Source organism: Lolium perenne, chromosome 6, assembly GCF_019359855.2.
Source record: "Lolium perenne isolate Kyuss_39 chromosome 6, Kyuss_2.0, whole genome shotgun sequence".
In the NCBI taxonomy this organism is placed as follows: domain Eukaryota; kingdom Viridiplantae; phylum Streptophyta; class Magnoliopsida; order Poales; family Poaceae; genus Lolium; species Lolium perenne.
In genome coordinates, this window is record NC_067249.2 from 91,975,879 (window position 1) to 91,995,762 (window position 19,884).

The 19,884-nt window shown below is 47.5% G+C and overlaps 2 protein-coding genes and 1 long non-coding RNA gene across 5 annotated transcripts; 2 read left to right on the top strand and 1 right to left on the bottom strand.

Moving 5' to 3' along the window:
* The first annotated feature begins 1,086 nt into the window (after positions 1-1,086).
* On the top strand, positions 1,087-3,351 carry LOC127320934 (uncharacterized). Its single transcript, XR_007863688.2, has 3 exons — positions 1,087-1,394; positions 2,115-2,342; positions 3,113-3,351. It is a non-coding gene; the product is annotated as an uncharacterized lncRNA (long non-coding RNA).
* Positions 3,352-4,511: 1,160 nt separating this feature from the next.
* On the bottom strand, positions 4,512-7,355 carry LOC127320936 (uncharacterized). Of its 3 annotated transcripts, none has more exons than XR_007863690.2 (5): positions 6,570-7,355; positions 5,883-6,483; positions 5,664-5,740; positions 5,163-5,573; positions 4,512-4,979 (listed from the first exon to the last, which is right to left on the bottom strand). XR_007863690.2 is itself a non-coding variant. In XM_071821903.1 (5 exons), the coding sequence occupies exons 1-2, from the start codon at positions 7,252-7,254 to the stop codon at positions 6,177-6,179; spliced, it is 510 nt and encodes a 169-aa protein (XP_071678004.1). In that variant the 5' UTR covers positions 7,255-7,355; the 3' UTR covers positions 4,512-4,979; positions 5,163-5,570; positions 5,664-5,740; positions 5,883-6,176. The 3 variants fall into 3 exon arrangements, 2 of the variants coding, with proteins under 2 accessions (XP_071678004.1, XP_071678003.1); XM_071821903.1 differs by having other exon boundaries at positions 5,163-5,570; positions 7,052-7,355; XM_071821902.1 differs by having other exon boundaries at positions 7,052-7,355.
* Positions 7,356-16,761: 9,406 nt separating this feature from the next.
* LOC127320942 (uncharacterized) lies at positions 16,762-19,680 on the top strand. The gene is made up of 2 exons (XM_051350000.1): positions 16,762-17,160; positions 19,612-19,680. Exons 1-2 carry the CDS (start codon positions 16,762-16,764, stop codon positions 19,678-19,680), a joined length of 468 nt encoding a protein of 155 aa, XP_051205960.1.
* The last annotated feature ends 204 nt before the right edge of the window (positions 19,681-19,884 follow it).

Sequence of the window (19,884 nt, forward strand, 5' to 3'; positions counted from 1 at the left end):
GGACACCGCCCCCAATCCACCTCCGGCGAAGAAGCGACGATCCTGGGTTATTAACCCGGACCCTTATGTACCTAGAACCACAAAGATACCGAGCCATCACTGAAGCCTCTCCCCACAAGGCCTTGGGAACGTAGTGCCGAGGAAGTCGACGCACACGCGGCTGCTGAATATGAGAAATGGAAGGCGGACTGCAAGAAGAAAAGAGAGCCCGAGCCCAAGCAAGTATTTTCCGACAAGGAAAAGAGGCTGGGCTAAGTCATTTTTGAACACACCGTCCCAAGCCGCGAAGAATGCACGACGACTATTTACGTGAACTTCGTAGGCAAGCACTCGCGTTCAAGAGGAACCAAGAGTTGGCGGAGAAGAAAGCCTTGGAGGAGGCCGAGAAAAACTTAGAAAGGGGGAAAGAAGTTGCCCGGCTCGGGGAACAAAGTAAACAATCGATCGCCCGCTCATAGTGCAAGCCGCCGGTCCGGATGCCCCGATATCATAGCAGCTGCAAAGACATGGATTGACCGTAACGAGTGCCGAGAGAACAAGCGGCCGACTTAGGTATCACTCTTCGTGCAATCGTTAGGCCTTGATGAGGCGCCAATGAAGGACGTAGTATTTACATATGTGAAGAATGGCCCTCTCGTCGAGCACAACGCGAGAAGAGGATCTACCTCGACAAATGAAAGGTCTGCTAAATTGGTACAAGGGTTACATAAAACATAAAAACGCCAAAGACTATATCTATGCGGAAGTTAGATATGAGCATCACTTCAAACATTACTATGTACAAATTCATACGAGTGAATTGTTCAATTGCATTCAATCTGCGCGACCTCGACAAATCTATCATCGGTTGCTACGTTACGTAAGTGATTTATTAATTTCTACCCCATCTCGTTCATTGCCTGCACTATATATATATATATATATATATATATATATATATATATATATATATATATATATATATCCAAAATAGTGGGCTACCATGGTGGCTAGCTATGCACCCCCATCCAACCATTGGATCTGCCCTTAAGCCATTTTCCACCCCACATCGTAACTAACGGCGTTAGTAGCGAGTACACCTTGTTTTTCTCCCCCACCTGACCCCGGACCCATCCACCATCCGCTCGTCCCCAACCTACCTCCCATCTCAGAAAAAATCTACCATTCCCCACCCACCTTCTCCGTGGACGCGGCCCTTTCCATCTCCCGCACATCCACCATCTTCTCCGGCGCGCCCCCTCCTTCCACTTCGTCCCCGCGAGCCTGGTGGTGGACGTGATGCTGCAGGATGCCGAGTTCCAGACCCGTGTGCGGGAGCAGAGATGAAGCCGCGGACACGCAACGTTACGCGCCCATGAAGCCTGGAAGTTCCATCCATTGCGGGGTGGTCTCAGGTAGCCTGCCGGACCTGGAGCTCCTGCCGCTCACCACGACTACATATTTTTCCCCGCCGCTTGCACACCAATCCTCGCCCCTGCCCGTGGCCTGGACCTCTTTTTCCATCTGGATTTTGTTTGACTTTTTTGCTTTACCTGTTTTTCCGATCTCGATTTTGCTTGACTATATGAGGAAATCTGGCCGATGTTGATTTCTTTGTATTACATGTTGTGTTCCTGATACAGATCCAATGTTCATTCAAAATAACTAGTAAATTTTGCTTGCTGAGGGATGGTCCCTTGATGGATTTTTTCCGTGGACTGCTGTCGTGCCGGATGGGAAGAGGAGTAGGTGGAGATTTAGCTGCAGATTTCTCTTGTCCTTGATGGATTTCTCTATCCCAAAATCGTGGTCTCTAAGAGAAAATGTCTCCGTCCACTATGTTAGTCGCTGAATCAATCATTTGTTTTTCCCTGAATCAACCATTCGGCGCTCGATTTGACGGTTGATTTGCTTGATCATTTGAGGGAATAGGGGCCATGCTGAATTCCTTTATATCCCTGATATAATTTAGTTTGCTAGTTTGTTGGAATTTTTGGCGCTGTCTTTCCATTGGAATTTCTAGTGTACTGCTCTTCTTTTTTGCATTGGAATTTCTAGTGTAATGCTCCTAGCCATGTCTCGTGGTGTGCGTTCTGCGCGTGTACTGATGGAATTTTGTGTACAAAAAATGCTAGGAAGCTACTATGCTGGATGGGGTTCAAAGTGCCATAAGGGGATGATCCAACGAAGCCTGCAAGTGCCGTCCATTGTGGGGTGGTCTCAGGCAGCCTGCCGTCCATTGCGATTTTTTTGTATTTTTTCTCTATCCCAAAATCGTGGCCACCAATTTAGCTGCAGATTCCATGGTCTATTGGGTGCTCGATTTGATGGTCGATTCAGCACTCGATTCGGTGGTTGATTCGGTAAGATCAACACCCGAACATCAACTTCAGATTTTTACTCTAGGAATAGATTAGTGGCCTCCATGACTAGCAAAAGTTGCCAAAAATAAATGCGCTCACTTTACTGATTGTAGAATTAGTCCATGTCCAATGCATAGGTCCGACAGAAATTGGTAAAAGAATCGCGGCTAGTATGTACTGTAATGTGTGTGAATCATCTGACGAGCCTGTAGTGTATATTGATCATGTGAGCCTTACAGTATGGCATGCATACCATGGTCGTGGGACGTGGGTCACGCCACATTCCAGCCCTTTTCTCTGTTTTGACATTTGAGCTAGCTAGATACTTATTATCCTCAGTGCTTCCAGCCCTTTTCTCTGTTTTGAATAAGATGCTTTTCCTTTGAAACGATATTTATGCAAATTGGTGGTTACATGTTTCAGATAGTTTTTCAGTTTGGAGACCAAACCAATTTCTTCCTCCTCTATTCTTACATGATTTCTTGCAGGAATTCTTGCACAAATTCTTACATGAGTTTTTCATCCATTCTTGCGCTCATTCTTACAATATCCAAAGACTACATGCATTCTTACACGAATTATTGCATGCATTTTTGCACAAATTCTTACATAATTTTTTGAATGCATTCTTGCACTCATTCTTGCAATATACAAAGGAAGAAACATATCGAATTTTTCCGTGGAACATGGATTCAGAGAGGTGCAGCACTACATCAATTAGACTTTTTCTTTACATGTTCTCTCTCTCAGGATCAAACCTCGTGATGCAGGTCACTGGGCAACTAGTAGTGATAGAGGAAGCATCTCCATCTGTACCCAACCTCAGGATGCAGGTCACGACTAGCTCGTCTCATCTGACTTGTGCAGATCATGTGTTTTCTTCTGCAATTAGAGCAAATTGTAAAGTATTTGTAAAGGATCCGATGGCCACAACAACATGCGTAGCTAGCCACCATGGTAGCAAATCCGCGTCGATATATATATATATATATATATATATATATATATATATATATATATATATATATATATATATATATATATATATATATATATATATATATATATATATATATATATATATATATATGCAGAATGAAGAAGCGGGAAATGCGAATAAGGAACATCCATGATGTTGGGTTCATTGACCCACAAATCGTTAATTCATATGTGTTAGAACACCACCCCGCCGACGTGGAGGATGACCTGTGGCGGTTTATTAGAAAACAGAAACTCAAAAGTGATATTCTATTTCCTTACCATTTTGGGTGAGTGTTTCTGTCTTGAGCACATTCTCTTTTGTTTACTCCATGCATGGTATGTGGCTAATCGATGAGTTATGCATGATTGTGCATGTATCGTGTCCGCAGTTCCACCGGATTCTTATGGTAATTCAAGTTCAGACCTCCTCAGTTCTCGTCCACGACTCTCTGAATATGGATCCGGCGCTTTGGGCCGACATGAGAAAAATGATGCAAAAGTAATTATTTTCATTCATTTGCGCTCTATATCGATCGGCCTATTTCGTTCATCATTTCCTAATATCAAGTAACTAATTAATAACACTCTTGTTCATTTAATTTTCTTTGCCTCGTAGGGTTTGGAGACGGTTCGTAGATACCAAGGTCGGTGAATTCAAAAAAGAGCTACATTTTAAAATGGCAAGTGCGGACGACTGGGGAGATGCAGCCCCCGGGGACCAATCTATGTGGATACTATGTTTGTGAGAGGATCCGGAGATATGCAATGAGCGGGACCGAAGTGTGAGAACAACATCACGAGGAATAACCTCGGAAGACGCTTAGTCCGAAGCTCGCTCCGACCACTTCAAGAGGAACTAGCCGGATGGTTGGCGAGGGAAGTCATCGATCCTAGAGGAGAACACCATTACGATGACGTAGAACTTTATATGCACTAAATTATGGATGGAAACTTGTTCAAAATTGTATATGGTCATCCGATATTGAATATATATTGTATATGGTCATCCGATATTGAATATATATTGTATATTCCTCTTGAATTCTTTTTGGTTCTAATTTCAAATTTGTTTGAAATTGTACATTCATATGCATGTATGTAGTACCGTAGAATATGTGAAACTCCTTCAAAATTAAAACCCAAAAGAAATAAAACAATACAAATTAAAAAGAAACGTATTTAGGGGAGGGGGCTAAACCCTAAACCCTGCGGAGGCCTTTAGTCGCGGTTGGCCAGAAGAACCGCGACTAAAGGTCCTCCGCCCTGGCGCTCGCCTGCGGCCCACGTGGACGGGCCTTTAGTCGCGGTTCGTAAGGAACCGCGACTAAAGGGGGGGCCTTTAGTCGCGCTACTTTGATCGCGGTTGCGCAACCGCGACTAATGGCAGTTGCGAACCGCGACCAAAGCCCCTTTTTCCACCGGTGGAGGGTAGTGGACGAGTACCATGCTAAACTCTATGGTGATGTCGACCCGGCAGGCTGACCGCCGGAGCCAATCCACCACAACGGGAACGTTGGAGACAACCCAGAAGACCGACTAGTCGTCGTGCGGAATGCGCTCCCGCGGGCTCAGGTACTGCAACACCGCCAAAATATCCGCCGCGCATTCGGTGACGCGGATCGTCGCAGTCTACAAGAACTCCCTGGAAGTCGCCATCTTCACGAAGTCGCAGGAACATGAAGACATGGAAAGGCAAACAGTTAGAACTTCACGCTGGGAGACTCGCCCACGCGGGCTCGCCACGCCTGGGGACTCGCCCGCACGAGCTCGTAATGCTCGGGGACTTGCGAGTCGACCAACAATTTACAAGCGGCAACCAGAAAAGTGAACGATACTTACCAATAAGCTGCCGAGACATCTTGCAGACGAAGGTCTCGAAAGTGGTCTTCTCTTGCTGCAACGCCAGGATGGTACTGCTTGAAGATTCTCGCTCTAGCTCGAGCGCAGTCGCGTGAGCCTTCCTCAGAGCCTCCAGCTACTTCTCATGCGTAGTAGCGGCGGCTGCGAGTGTGTCAGCCTTCGCCATTGACGCTTCCCCAAGCGCTTCCTTGTGGGCGTCCATCATATCCACCAGCTCCTTAGCCTTGTTGTTCAAGACCTCCGTGAGCTCGTCCACATCCGACTAAACGTGCTTCGCTGCCTTTTCAGCAGCAACTTCTCGCTCGTTAGGATCCTTCAGGCGGGCGGCGACCTCCGCCTTCAACACATAGCCAACTCGGGTCTGCGCCAGCATCTTCTTGCTCTCCGCTACTAAAAGAGGGATACCATCAACAGAAATTCGGGGGAAAGAGACAAATAACAAGAAATGCAGTAAATAAAATCCTCGATCAGAACACTTACTGTTGATGCTTATTCGCTGGCTTCGCGGCCACGGAGGTCACTCGCCGGAGCTCAGCGCCGAGCTCGCTCATCTCTTGCTACACAAAACAAGTCAAAAAGGACGTAAGCAAGGGAACATTCAATCGTCTGGCTTTAAGAAGAGACTCGATTCGCTCCTGCGGAATGAGTCGACCCTCGGGGACTGGGGAGAAGCCATACGCTACCAGTAAAGCTCCTTACCACGTGGAGATCGCCGAGAGCCTTGTGCAGGTGAGCGACGGTAGCGGGTGTGTCGTCGCCCTACGAAACAGCTCCTCCGAACAAGTGGTGCGGACAACCGCGTCGGTCGGCGCGTTCTTCTGCGCTCCTTCGGCTGCGCCTAGCACCGACGAAGTCGGCTCCTTGGCAAGCGCGGGGTCGGCAGCAAATTTCAATCGCCTCTCCATGTGCGGCTCTGCTCCAGAGCTGCAGCACCGGACTTCGCGCCCTTGGCGGCCAGACGCTCCTGCTCTGCCGCAGCCGTCCTCGACACTTCTAGCTCCGCGGCCTTCTTCTCCTTGCCTCGACAGCCTTCTCCGCATCGGCCTCCACGGCCTCCTTTGTCGCCTCGGCCTCCGTGGCTTCCTTCGCCCTGGCCCTGGCCTTGGCTGCCGCTGCCCTCGCCGACTCTGCGTCGGCGGCCTCTTTCGCCTTAGCTTTGGCCTCCCTCGCCAATTCAGCGTCCTCCTTCGCCTTGGCTGCTTCGGCCAGCTCAGCGTCAGCAGCCTTTTTGGCCTCGGCCACCTTTGTTGCCACTGCCCCCCGCGTGGGTGCGATCTTCTTCAACACCTTCGGCTTGGCCCTGTTAGAAGCAACTCGCCGACTCAATTGGGTCGCTCAAGTTCAGTCGGAATCAAATCGACCAATGACGGTGGGGATGGCATTCACCCCCGGTTGAGCGTGCTCAGTCGCCTTGAGCACATCGCCGATTGGCCGCTGGAGATTGACACTTGTCCAAATTATATTTTCATATATATCTTTTTTTTCGGAGTTCTACGTGAAACCGGCTGTGGTGACCATGTATAGAATCAGGTTAAAATTATATTCAAAAGACCAACTTTAGGAACCATCTTCAATTCATGGTAACTCATTTTGTATAGGAACAATTTTCAAAATTATAAGTTTTCATACCTATACCTATATACCCTATACCTAAGGCTGGACACGAGCCAGCTCGAGCTGGGCTCGGTGCGGACCAGTCTTTAGCTCGCTGCAAAACTCGGGCTGGCTCGGGCTGGCTCGCGAGCCAAGCATCATTGGACAGTGGACACTGCCAGGTGGGCCCTTGGTTGCAGCAGGCGGATGAAGATGATGGAATCCTTGATGCGCTGATGACCAAGCAAATTGGGGGAAGAAATCCGTGTGCTGACCTTCTTCTTCCCCTCCATTGCATCACGAACGGAGAGATCGGGACGCGCGGCGGAGGCCGGCGTCGCGTGGGCAGGAGCGGCGGAGGCCGGCGTCGCGTGGGCAGGAGCGGCGGAGGCCGGCGTCGCGTGGGCAGCGGCGGCGGCCGGCGTCGCGTGGGCAGGAACGGCGGAGGCCGGCGTCGCGTGGGCAGGGGCGGCGACATCGCGTGGGCAGGGGCGGCGACATCGCATGGGCAGCGGCGGCAGCCGGCATCGCGTGGGAGAGAGCGGAGAGCGAGAGGACCGACCCTGGTCGTGTCCTACCTTTTCCTATGGATCAGATAATATGCCAAAATTAACAGCCCATCTCACTTTCTTTACTCAGGGAAAAAACATCGCGAGCTAACGGGCTGGCTCGGGCCGAGCCGGGCGAGCTTTTAGCCCACTACGGGCCAGGAAAGTAGGCTCGACTCGGGCTGCATCTAACACGGGCCGAGCCCAAAACGAGCCGAGTCAGGAAAAGCTCGGCCCGAACGTCCAGCCTTACCTATACCCTATTTTGTATGGGTATTGTTTTTGGTAACTCCCGTCCCCTGCGTCTTCTCTCCACCTATTGTTCTCCATGGGAAGAACCTGCATCCCAGATCACTTGTAAGATTGCGTTAGCAAGGCTTTGAAAAAATAAATTAAATTGTTTGACCGGAGCCGATAATCTATGTAGCTTCCGCATATTTATTTATGCAGGTCGCCTTCTTCTAAGTTTCCCGAGGTGGAACTAAGGGCATCTCCAGCAGGACGACGCATTTCGGACGTCCAAACTATAAGCGCGCGTCTGTTTGCATTGATCCACGGATGTCCAAATGGTAGCAAGACGCAAATTGTCCGTTTGCGTCAAGGTACCCCGACGCATTTCTAAAGTAGGATTGATATTTTGGAGATATTTCTTTGGTTAATATTGCATGAACCCCTTCCCAAATTGCTTTCATGGCTCCCTATGCGAAGTATCTCGAATGAGTGTTTGATCATACCATAGTAGAATTGATATTTTGAAATTAGTGCAACAAGTTCAAAAAAATTAAACATACAAACTGCGAGAACATACAAAATTTTAAACTTGCTACTTCTTGTTGAAGGCCCCGCCTCGTCATCCTCACGAACGTGCTTCCTGCTCGTCACCTCCTCCGAAGAGGTACTGGCAGTCGACGCGTCCGACAAGCTTGAGTTCCCCTCCGACAAGTGATCATTGGGATTTTCCTCGTCGTCGGTGAATGAATGACGAGCCTTCGCCTGCGCCCTCGCTCGGCCCCTTGCCTCATTCCTTGCCGCCGCCTCCTCCTCCTCCAGCCGTGTCCACCTTGCATCTGAATCCTCTTCCTTTTCCTCCTTCTCGTCCTGGTCGTCGTGGCCAATGGCGTCCCCCTCCTCCTCGCCCTCCCTCGGCGGGGAGCTAGAGTTGCTCAGCCTGGCAACTCTATCCCACCAATGCCGCCAGCGGCTTCCCTTCGCTGTCGACGTCCGATGGCTACGGCGGGTTGCTCATGGCTTCACGCAGGTGGCACGCCGGTGTTGGAGATGAAGATGAGTGGCATGCCAGTTGAAGATGAATTAGCGTAGGCGCAGGGGTCTTATTGAGCGGGGATTAATGGTGGCGCGTATAACGAAAAGGGTTGTGTTGCTCTTCTGCGGCGGTTCGGCGCTCCATTCTGGCGGTTCGCGCGTCGATCGGCGCGGTTGCCCTCCCGCACCGGCTTGAGCCAGGGTCGCTGTCAGGTGGGCCCATGGGAGAAGCGAGCGAACGCTCAGCGCGACCACTCAGCGTCTGCGGAGACGCAAATGTGCCGCATTTACGTCTCCGCAGACGTCCCGGACACTATACGCTGCCCCGCTGTAGCAGGGTGCAGGCGCATTTCCGGTCCGCGCAGACGGGGCGTCTGTTTGTGTCGTCCCGTTGGAGATGCCCTAAGACCATCCTCATCCGCGGACAAAAAAAAGATCCCTAGTCGCGTTCTCTAAAGTCGCGTTCTCCAAAACTAAACATCATTGTATTTTTTGTCTGGCGTCCTGGGACGTCTGACACAAAAGAAACTTTGGATGCATGTATGCAGCCCTCTACTTCCCACATGTTATTTTTTCATATTTTCTCTCGGCTACTTTTTCCAGGTTGGGCAGTCCCCTCTATTAAAATGCATGTATCTAAATGTTATTTAAGGGATACGGTTGGAAAGAATCTTTTTTTATACAGATTTTTGGGTTTTTTTTGTCCGGAGGTGACTCTAAATGCATCCGAAATCATCCTGCGGCACATAAGGCACAAAACTGAAGATGCTCTAAACATAGGTGGGTTCCAGCCAGGCAGCTATACGTACTCGCGCTAATTTTCCGATTTAATCCCTGAAATATATCACTATTAACCCGCAGTAATAATGAGACTTCCTCCGCCCCCGCCGGGACCCCTCTCCTTGTTTCACTGATCCTCTCCTCCCTCCGGCGAAAATTCTGCACCTTCTGGTGCCTTCAATTGAAACATGATCTGGAATGCTAATGTTACCCCCCAAGCTAAACAATTTCGGTGGCGCCTTGCACACGATAGCCTCCCTCTCAGGTGGAATATCCTCAGGAGAGGAATGGAGCTTGACCCCATGTGGTGATCCGGCATACCACTGCATGGTGTAGTATGCAAGTCTGATATAACACCAATGAAACACCGTTTCACTAGTATTATATCGCTCAGAGTGGTACAACAGAAACATATGCGGGTCCAAGGCATGTCTATAGAATTACAACATTGACTCTGTTACATAAGATCATCACAGCCTCCTACTTTACAATGAGGTAAAACTGCAAATAAACTCCATAAGAGCGACTCGTAGTCTAGTCTTATCACGTACTCTATTTGTAGAGTATTTAACTAGATATAGAGGCTATGAATAGATTCTAGCTAAATAGGAGCTAGGTTTAGGAAACTAGTTCATTTCTATTGCTAAGCTAGGTTTTATCATTGTTGGATGTGGTGTTTGACTCTTCTGACAGGTTCCTGTTCCTTGAAGTAGTTGTTGACTCCTCGGTCTTCGAGTTGCACTGTAGATCCTCCTTCGATGCCTCCATATCTAAGCAGGGGATTTAAGAGTGGGATGAGTACGAGCGTACTCAACAAGTTCATTATAGGAAAGTGGTGTTTAATGCACTAGCTACAATATTAGACCAGAAAGTCCAATACCAATGCATGTTTTCATAACCATTTCTTCAAAAGTTTTCTTTTATTCAGAAGAACTATGTCCGTTAGCCTTCACCGGTTTACTAGAACTTCATGGAGTTCCTTTCCGGCAGCGTTCGCAGTTCCATATCCCGGAACAGGGAGTGACAGGTCACGATTCATTACACTCTGCAGAGGTATGTTGCTTTACCCATAAGAGATCTTAACCTTGGTGCCAACCGGGTGATCTTTCCCGTCCACACTTCCTTTGGTGTGAGGCCCGGTATAAGGTCTAGCAAATCATGTTCCTCCGCTACCTCGAACATCAACCATTTGTTGCAATCCCCGACCCTGGGTCCTCGCCGGTGCTCTTATACCAATTAAGGACGGCCCCCGACCATGACATCAATTCAGGGCTCTACCATAAATTCCTTCGCCGGTAGATGCAACCCATCATAGACCGCATTACCGTGGGGACTTCAACGGGAGCCCCACCCTACCGCTTGTCTCTCGAGATCAAGTGTCTGCGGTAAGCACATCCGTTGATGAAAGAGAGGTGGAAACACTTTTGACTACTCCGTCCCACTCCAGATCTTATGGTTAACACGGTTATTACGGCACAAGAATCACTGGACGACATTTTTTGTTTAATCCTAGATGGATATAAACCCTTGCAATGGAACCTCCACCATATCAACACATACCATGGTTCCATTGCCCACCACATAGTCATATTCATAGTTATGAAAATAGTACTTTTTCTTTTCATGCAAGAGTGATAAGTATAGTACTTTGCAAGTAATTTGGTAAAAATACTCAAATGACATGAGCAAGCGATGAACTTGCCTTTCTTGACTGCAAGATTATGCAGTCAAGGTCTTCGGTATGCAATAACTCAAAATTCTGAAATAGCATCATCGTCCGGTAAGGACGATGTTTAAAAGACTGGCAAAGATGCAATAATGCATAAGTATGGGATGCAATCGTTCTAAACGTGACCTAACCCTGATGTTTTAGGATTAGTGGCTTGGTATGATTAGTTCAGGGTGTGTTGCACTTTTAGACTGATTCACAATCAAGGTTCTTATTATGGTTTGATTACTTGGTATTATAAATAAGTAATGAAATATATTACAACAATAAGGTTACTAGCACACAATAATAAGAATTGGTATAATCCTAACATGTAATGAACAATTGTTGGTTTTAGCACTCTATGACATGGTTAATGGTTAATTATCATATATTCAAAAGAATAACTTTTGAAGAACATGTTCTTTAATAAAGAATAAGTATGAGAATTAGGGTTATGGAGTTCTATGGTTTACTATGGCTTCTAAATAGTTTCTGGAGTCAGATTTAGATGGATCTCAACAACGTTGGATTCATCAGCATCTAGGGCTTATATGGTTTTAGTGAAGTATAAGTATCTTAATCCATTAATTATACATGGGTGCTATCAAGGTGTTTTATATCTTATTGGTGATAGATAGCTAGAGGCTACTCCTTATTTACTTCAAAAGAATAACTTTTGAAGAACATACTTCTTAAGTAAGAAGAAGTATCTCAATTAGACTTGAGGTTGTCTAGGTTTTGCTATTGGATTCACTGGGTAAGAAATGGTTGGTTCCTAAATATGATGATACATAATTCTCTAGTACTTGTAGGGTTTAGTGGAATATGGTTAGGTAATGCACAATATTTGGCATAATTGTTATTGGAGTTCATCACAATGGTGTGATGCTAAGCATGGATAGATATGGATGATGGTTTTGGCAATAGGAGCTAGGGTTTACACTTGGTTGATCCTACTTGATCAACTAGGTTGGATAGGTATGCATACATGGAATACTAAATTATTGATAATAGGGCTCCTACATTTTATGTGGCAAGGCAAGTATTTAATTGCTAATTATGGTTCTATGAATCAAAAGGAAGTAAATGATCTCATGTTATATCTAGGGTTTAGGTTTTAGAAACAATTTAGGGTTCATATTGATTAATGAAGCTAGTGTTCTTAATGGCATTAGGGTTTTAGACTCCCTCATAAAATTATGAACTACTATTTTATGTATAATGGAATTAGGTTTTCCTAATCTACCGTATAGTTCTTAAGGTAATAACTTCATTATAAGGTTGAAGTTATTAATCAATTTAAAATAGAATAAAATTGGAAATAATTTAAGTATTTATTATTCAAGGTTTAAATCCTTCTAATAGGATTAACAAAATAACAAATAAAGAAAATTAGTTTTAATGTTTTCTTTATTTATTTACTGGTTTTTATTTAATTTGGAAAGTTTTACTAATTATTGAATTTTAATTGCATTTAGAATTAAAAGAAAAGGCTTAATTAATAATGGTTAAACAATTAAATTTTTATTTAAAATAAAAAATTTCATATTATATTTTTATTGGATAGAGTTTATTTTTAGGAGTATTTTGATATCTCACTTGTATTTTTCTGAATTATAATGAATTTTCTATATTCATTTAAAGTTTTAGTAATTTATAGAATTGAAATAAAACAAAAGAGAAACTAAATCTACCTGAGCTTTCTACCCACAGAGGCACTGACCAGTGGGGTCGTGTCCACCTCATCTGCCACATAGGCGTGGACTGGGTCAAATTTACTGACGTGGCGATGGACACGGTGGCCGGCAGGCATACTTCGATGGTCGTCGGCGTTTGCGTTCTCCCGCGGGGCTGTGCGCGGGATCGTTGGAAAGAGGGCGCCGAGGTGAACCTCGTGATGGTGGCGTCCACCGAATGGTCACCGAAGCTTGGCCGGCGGCGAGACCAAGCGGCAGAGCTCACGGACCGACGGTGCGTGTCATGCTAGGGCTGTAATCGGGCGATCTAAGCATGCTAGGGGAATCAATGGCTCACCAGGAGCACGCAAGGCTTGACGGCGTGGTCGGAGATGGCCTGGTTCGCCGGATTGGGCCACCACCGGCGTCGGAGAAGACGGCCAGACGTGGTCGCTGGCGGAAGCTTCGGCTCGATTCCTCGCGCACAGTGACCATGTCGAGGACGCTGATGACGAAGGTGAGCTCGGAAACGCTTGGGGGTGCTCCCATCAATGGCGATGGACGATGTCTGAGCGGCTAGGGTTTCGGTAAGAAGGGAAAAATCGAGCAGAGGAGGAAGAAATCCGGGCTAGTGTTCACGCAGGGGTTTTTATAGGCGTCGAGACGAGCCTCGTCACGTCGTTGAGGAAGGAGGGATCGCCAGCGAGAGGAGAAGCTGGCCACGGCGTCGTGGTGTCCTCCATGCGCGAGAAGAGGATGAGGACGACCTCCTCTCTCTGATATTTTGATGAAGGGGTATGGTGGGCTGGTCTGGGCAGTGCTGGGCTGAGGTTTGTTGGCCTGCTGGTGGGCTATTGCGACTATGTGAGGTCCAGGTGAGGCTTCTCTCCTTTTTCTCTTTTATTTATTTTCTGTTTTATATTTCCTATTTTGAATTCAGATTTGAATTCATATTTTAACTCTTTTCTAATTTTGCAGGTATTTGACAATTTGTATTAGGATTTGATAACAATGGTCATTGCATTATTTTATTGCCCAAGACAAATGTGTAATTCATGATTTTATTTGTATCCTTGTGGTTTCTCTTTAAATTTTAATTTAGCCATGAATCTATGTGTTCTTTGAAATTCCTTTTTCTCTTTGGAACACAACTCTCTTTTGAATCATCTAATGTGGATAATTTCTACTCAAAGTATTTTAAGTATTATTATGAGGTCTTAATTAATTATAAGGATAAGTGGTTGATCCCACATATGGTTTTAATTAAATGGTTTAGTACTAGGTTATTCTTAAGTTCCATATTTAAGCATAAGCTTTAACTAGTGAGAAATTCTAGGGTTCTAATCATATTCACCTAATGGCACAAGGTTTGGAACTTATATGTGGTCTAGGTTTTAATCTGCCCTATTTAAGATGATATAATTACTTAGGGTTTAGTCTCCACTATCCATGACAAGATGGTTTACTTGCTTAATAGTTGTGGTTCTCCTTTAGTTCCTAAGGACTTGAGAATTGGTTTTATCTTATACCAATAGACTTATGCTATTATCCTTAATCTATCATTAAAGTAACTAAAGTGGCTATGGTTCTTTTTATAGTTAACTTTGGTTATAATGCATGATGAATGGTTTCTCACCATATAAAGTATAGAGTTTGACTCTAAGATTTTCTTAGATTCTTTAATTGATGAATGAATGAAATATAGATGTGGTAGGATTCTACTTATGATCACTAAGTGATTCACAAGTTAGGATTGAGATATAACTTAGGGTTGCTTACTCATGATCTTCCTATCATTTCATGTGGTGAATGATATCTACTTATCATGTAGGTTTAACTTATGGCTTTTTCTTCTATTTCTCCCTAGCATGGTTATGGCATTATCATGGGAAATTTGTTCTCAATGGCTTCTACTCCCAATTATGAGAGTATATGATCATTACCCAATTGTGGTGATCATGCATGGTATGGGCTTCCCCAAGTATCCCTAAAAGTATTTGGATATGGTTATTCCAATTACCCCTCTCACTTCACAAGGTCTTGGATTATAATCTATGGTTCTACTCAAGGAATGATGATGTGATTAACTAAATATGTGGTTTGCCTAAGAATTCTACCTTGCTATCTTCTGTAGCTTGTTCTTCAGGAAATCTGATAAACCTGCATCTTGTGGTATGCCTCCACCTCCTAGCCGCTTCATCTTGATCCTAAATATTTTATGGAGTGGCTCAATGTGTTGGTTTTCTTTCATCATGGTGCAAGAGGATGAAATGGATGAAGTAGAGGGTTCCTTTTATAGGCTTGGGCATGCTCTAGTATCATGACACATAGGTGGGTGACTCTTGTTTTGATTTGGTGAGTAAGGTGCTTGGTTGTCATGCTCTCATCCATAGCAATTCTTTAAGCATGAGGTGGCATAGCTTAGGATTCAAGTTATGTAGATATCTTCATCCTATGTGGCATGGGTATTATCCTCTCATTTGGTTTGTTTTTGGAGAGCCAAGTGGCTTTTGTTACTAAATATCTTGGGAATGATTTTATGCTTGTGGGTGAGTCACTATATCATATGTGATTGTATTTGTACTAGTCGCTAACCCGTGCAACACACGGGCTGATTATTATTTCCCGATGTTTAGTTTATTTCCATTCAAGGTCATTACCATCTTTGGACTTTGTTGGAACATTTGAAACCAAAATATGTTAATCTAATTGTAAATTAGAATGTGAAAACATGCGAGAAAAGGATAATATGCCTACTTATGAAACCGTGAAATTACAAATATTCCAAATAAGCATATCTAATTTTACATGTATAGCTTTTACGGGATCTGGTCAACTGCTGATTGAACATTTTAATGGCTAACTCGAAAGGCTAACTGAGTATATTCTATCTTTACGATTTATAAATCGTCAAACGAAAGTGCCCTATTTTGTTTCATAGCATATACTCAAATCTATGTACTACTTCTATTTAAAACTAAAACCTCTTATTATTTAGAAATGATTGTCCGGTCATGATAAACTTTATATGGTACGTACACTTTAGCATCTGTGCGGTATTTTCATAACGAATTTTTGCACACATCATGTGTTGCAACAATTGTCTATTTGTGAGTGAAAATATCCTAACCCCATACCAAGTAAGGATATCTGAGAACCATTTTGTTGTTGTCAATAATAACTCTATCGATCCAGATTCAAATGATGGTATAACATGCAAATGTGTTTTCATATATTGTTAGTTTTCTAGCTTTCCCGATTTTTTACCTCTTCCACGTTAGTTCAGTCGCCTGTGCTATTTAATGGTATTGGTCAGAACCGTAGGAAGACATACCTGGTAAATATGATGTTGATCAGACTCGGCCGTAGCAGCAGACACGATTGCTGTCCCCCCCTCTCTGCTTAATGGCATGATGTGGCTTCGATGTTCTTGTGCATCTAGTCTGGGCTGTGGCTCGGCAATTTGATCACCATGTTTGAACTCGATTTTTCGGCGCCGTGTACCATAGGGTAATTTAGTTTCCTGCAGTATATAGCTTGATGTATATCGTGGAGGCGTCGAACAGGAACAGTACAGATACATGCAGCTGATCGATTTCTCCAACGTGCAAATCATTATTTTCAGTATAGACACTCCTGTGGCCAGGGATTGCCGTCGGAACAGCGGGCATCACTCTGGCGCCTCATGTAATAAGAGCATCTCCAACAGGCGCGTTAAAAGGCCCGTGCGGCAAAAAAACCGCCGATTTGGCGCGCGCGGGCGCTCGCGCGCAGCTCCAGCAGGTGCGGGAAAAAAGCGCGCGCTAAAAAGTTTGCCGCGCGTCCGCGTTTGCGCCATCCCGCGCGGGAAATCTGCCGCGTCGGCTGCCGCGCGCGCTATATAGACGACACGCGCGAAGCGTCGACTGAACACTCCTCCCACGCGTCTTCCTCCCGCGCCTCTCTCTCTCCCCGCCGCTCTCCCTCCCGCGCTGCTTCACCTCCGGCCGTTCCCCGACGACGCGAAGATGCCACCGCGCCGCCGCCCATCCTCCGGCTACCACGGCGTCCGCGCGTGGCCGAGCGGCCGATTCGACGCGGAGATCCGCTCCGGCGAGGAGCGGATCCGTCTCGGCACATTCGACACGGCGCACGAGGCGGCGCGCGCCTACGACGCCGTCGCGTGGCGGCTCGGCCGCTCCCGGCGGTCGTTAAACTTCCACGACGTCTACACCCGCGAGCAGGCGGAGATGCTCGCGCCGCCGCCGCCCGTCATCACGCAGGAGCAGGCGCGCCGGCGACGCGAGCTGGAGCAGTGCCTCCTCATCGCGGAGCGCGACGAGGCGATGCGCGTCGAGTGGGCGCGGCGCTTCCCCGAAGACCTCGCCGCGACGGAGGCCTTCTACGCGCAGAAGGAGGAGGAGAAGGCGGCGCTCAAGGCGAAGAAGAAGGCGAGCCGCGAGAAGCGCCGCGCCGAGTCCGCCGCGAGGAAGGCGGCGAGGAAGGCGGAGGAGAAGAAGAACGGCGCAGGGCCGTCGACAATCGTTCTGTCCTCCTCCTCCTCCTTCGAGTGGACGTCGACGCCGGTGTCGGAGACGACTCCGAGCACCCACTCGTCGGACTTCGATTGGTACTCCGAGTAGTTAGATTTTCGTTTTCGACTACTATGTCGCGCTGTATCGTTGAACTTTTTAAATATTCGTATTTTCGATCAAATTTTAATCGTTCGTTTGATTAATTTTGAATTTAACGGTCGAAACGCGCTGCAAAATACAGCCTCCGGCGGAGGTGCCTTTTTCCCGCACCAACGCGCGCTGCAAAATGCAGCCCCCGTGGGAAAAATCGGTAGCACGCGCACCAGCGGTTTGCAGCGCGCCGAAACGGCGGTATAGCGCGCCGCGATATAGCGCGCCTGTTGGAGATGCTCTAACGCCGAGATAGCGGGACTGCCCCGGCATCAGCGACGTCGCTTTGCCTCAGGAAACATCGCCACGGTCGGTGACATCGCTCTGGTTCATGTTATGTCGACGTTGGCATCTTAGGTTAGGGAAAATGATAGGATGTCGCCTAATATGCATCTCATCGTACTCACTAAGCTATCAATACTATTGTTTGACACCAAGAAGCTTCTTTCAAGATGTGCAAATTAGATTGCCGTACAGTCTCCATGGACGTAGATGTATGAAGCGTACCGGGTTAATCTATCTCTTTTTTTTTGACTGTGACTACGGCGGGCATAAGCCAGCCTGAACATATATTCAGTCAAGTTGCCTATGAAGCTTTTCAGCCTCTACAAGATGGATCCAAATGAACCAGAGTACACAGGGGTTACAAGGGTGGAGAAGAAAAAGAAAAACACACACCCACAACACACAAGACCGAGGAGGAAAAAGTGGCCACCCCACAAACCTATGGGGCGGTTGGCCGATGAGAACTCATCGCAACCCAAGTACAGCGATCACAAGTAAGAGCTCAGGGAAAACGCAAGAGGGGCACCACAACGCTAGTCCTCGCAGGAGTAATCGAACGGCATTGGATCGCCGAGACCTAGCAACGACACTGCACCGTCGACGTAATCGAAGGGAAGCACGCAACCGAGACCACCCTACGCACCGACACCATCTGCGTCGAGGGGGGTGCCGAAGGGTCGCACGCGGCCGAGACGACGCCACGACGCCTGTGTGCCGCCAGCTAGAGTCGAAGGGCATCACCAAGCAGAGACACACCCATTGAGTACTCTCGCAAAGAGCACCCTCAACGCGCCACAGAGCTCCGACAAGGACCCGACACCGGAGCTCAGCAACCGGCAAGAAGAAGTCACCACCACCGCTGCCACGGCTCACCTCGCATCGGAGAGGAGACCGCACCCATGGCCGCCATCTGCAGAACCATAGGGCACACCAAGACATGAAGGAGACGGCGTCCTGCGCAGCGATGGCAAGACGAAGGGCTCAACACCCAGCCACGACGGCCCCCGGGTGGAAGCGCGTCGCCAGCATGGTCGCCACTGCGAAACCATGGCACTCGCCAGCCCCAGCGGCAACCCCTGCAGGCTGATGTCTGAGTAAAGAGGAGACGACTCTCGCAGCCACACACCGACCACCACAGGCCGGCACACAGCAAGCAGGCACCCTGCCGCCCGACGCCACGCCGGCCAGCGAGAAGAAACCGGCTCATGCCCACTGCCGCCGAGCCGCCGAATGTCGAGGCCTTGGAGGGGCACGCCCTGCAACCGATGCAGGACACGACACCACCGCAAGAACCAATACATTGCCCACCAAACCCGCCCCAGGCCTGCAGGCCCGCAGCAGGCCCAGATCGGGCCCAAGCCGGCGCGCCGCCGGCAGAACGCCTCCGTCGACGCATCCCCCCACCGATGCGCCGCCCGGAGGCCACCAAGCTCGCCAAGGAGGCTCCGTCGAGCCTCGCTGCGCCGCCGGGCAGAAGAGCGGAGGAGATCGTCGCCACCAGATGCAACCGCCCCGCGAGGCCGCCCTAGCACGCGAGAGGAGCTCCCGCCGCGGCCGGCACCGCCCGAGCTTTGCTCGGCGGCTCCGCCGGCGGCGGCAGGGGAGGGGGGGAGGGTGGCGGCTGTTGGACGGGCTAGGGTTTGCGCCCCTGCCGTCGCCCGCGGGGACGAGAGCAGGAGCCACGAAACGTTTTGGTTCCGACCATCCGGTTAATCTATCTCTGTAAATCTTAGTAAGCATACTAAGGTTTCCACTTTGAATTTAGGGCACCCAATGAAACCTATGATTTTGCACTTGAATCACAGAACTTAAATCATAGATTTCCTATAAAAAACTAAAATCGTACAGGCCACTGGTTAGAATACTTACAGAAATTATTGCTGAACTTTTTTTTTACTGCCACCACAGTTGAATAAGACCAAGCGTAAGGAGTGGATATTCAGGCGGACAACCAAGATCCCTATATCAGCACCATGAAAGGAATTTTAATACCATGGCTGAGAAAATCAATTAGGAGTGGTGGAGATGTTTCCTGACGGTCAGATGTGATGGGAAAAAGGAGATAAGCAATGACATTGGTTAACCCATACTGCCAGATCGATCATAGCTGAGGCCAAGGCACTACAGGCCAATACTCCAGGAGATGACGCCTTGCATAAAAAAATAGCAAATACCGCAGGG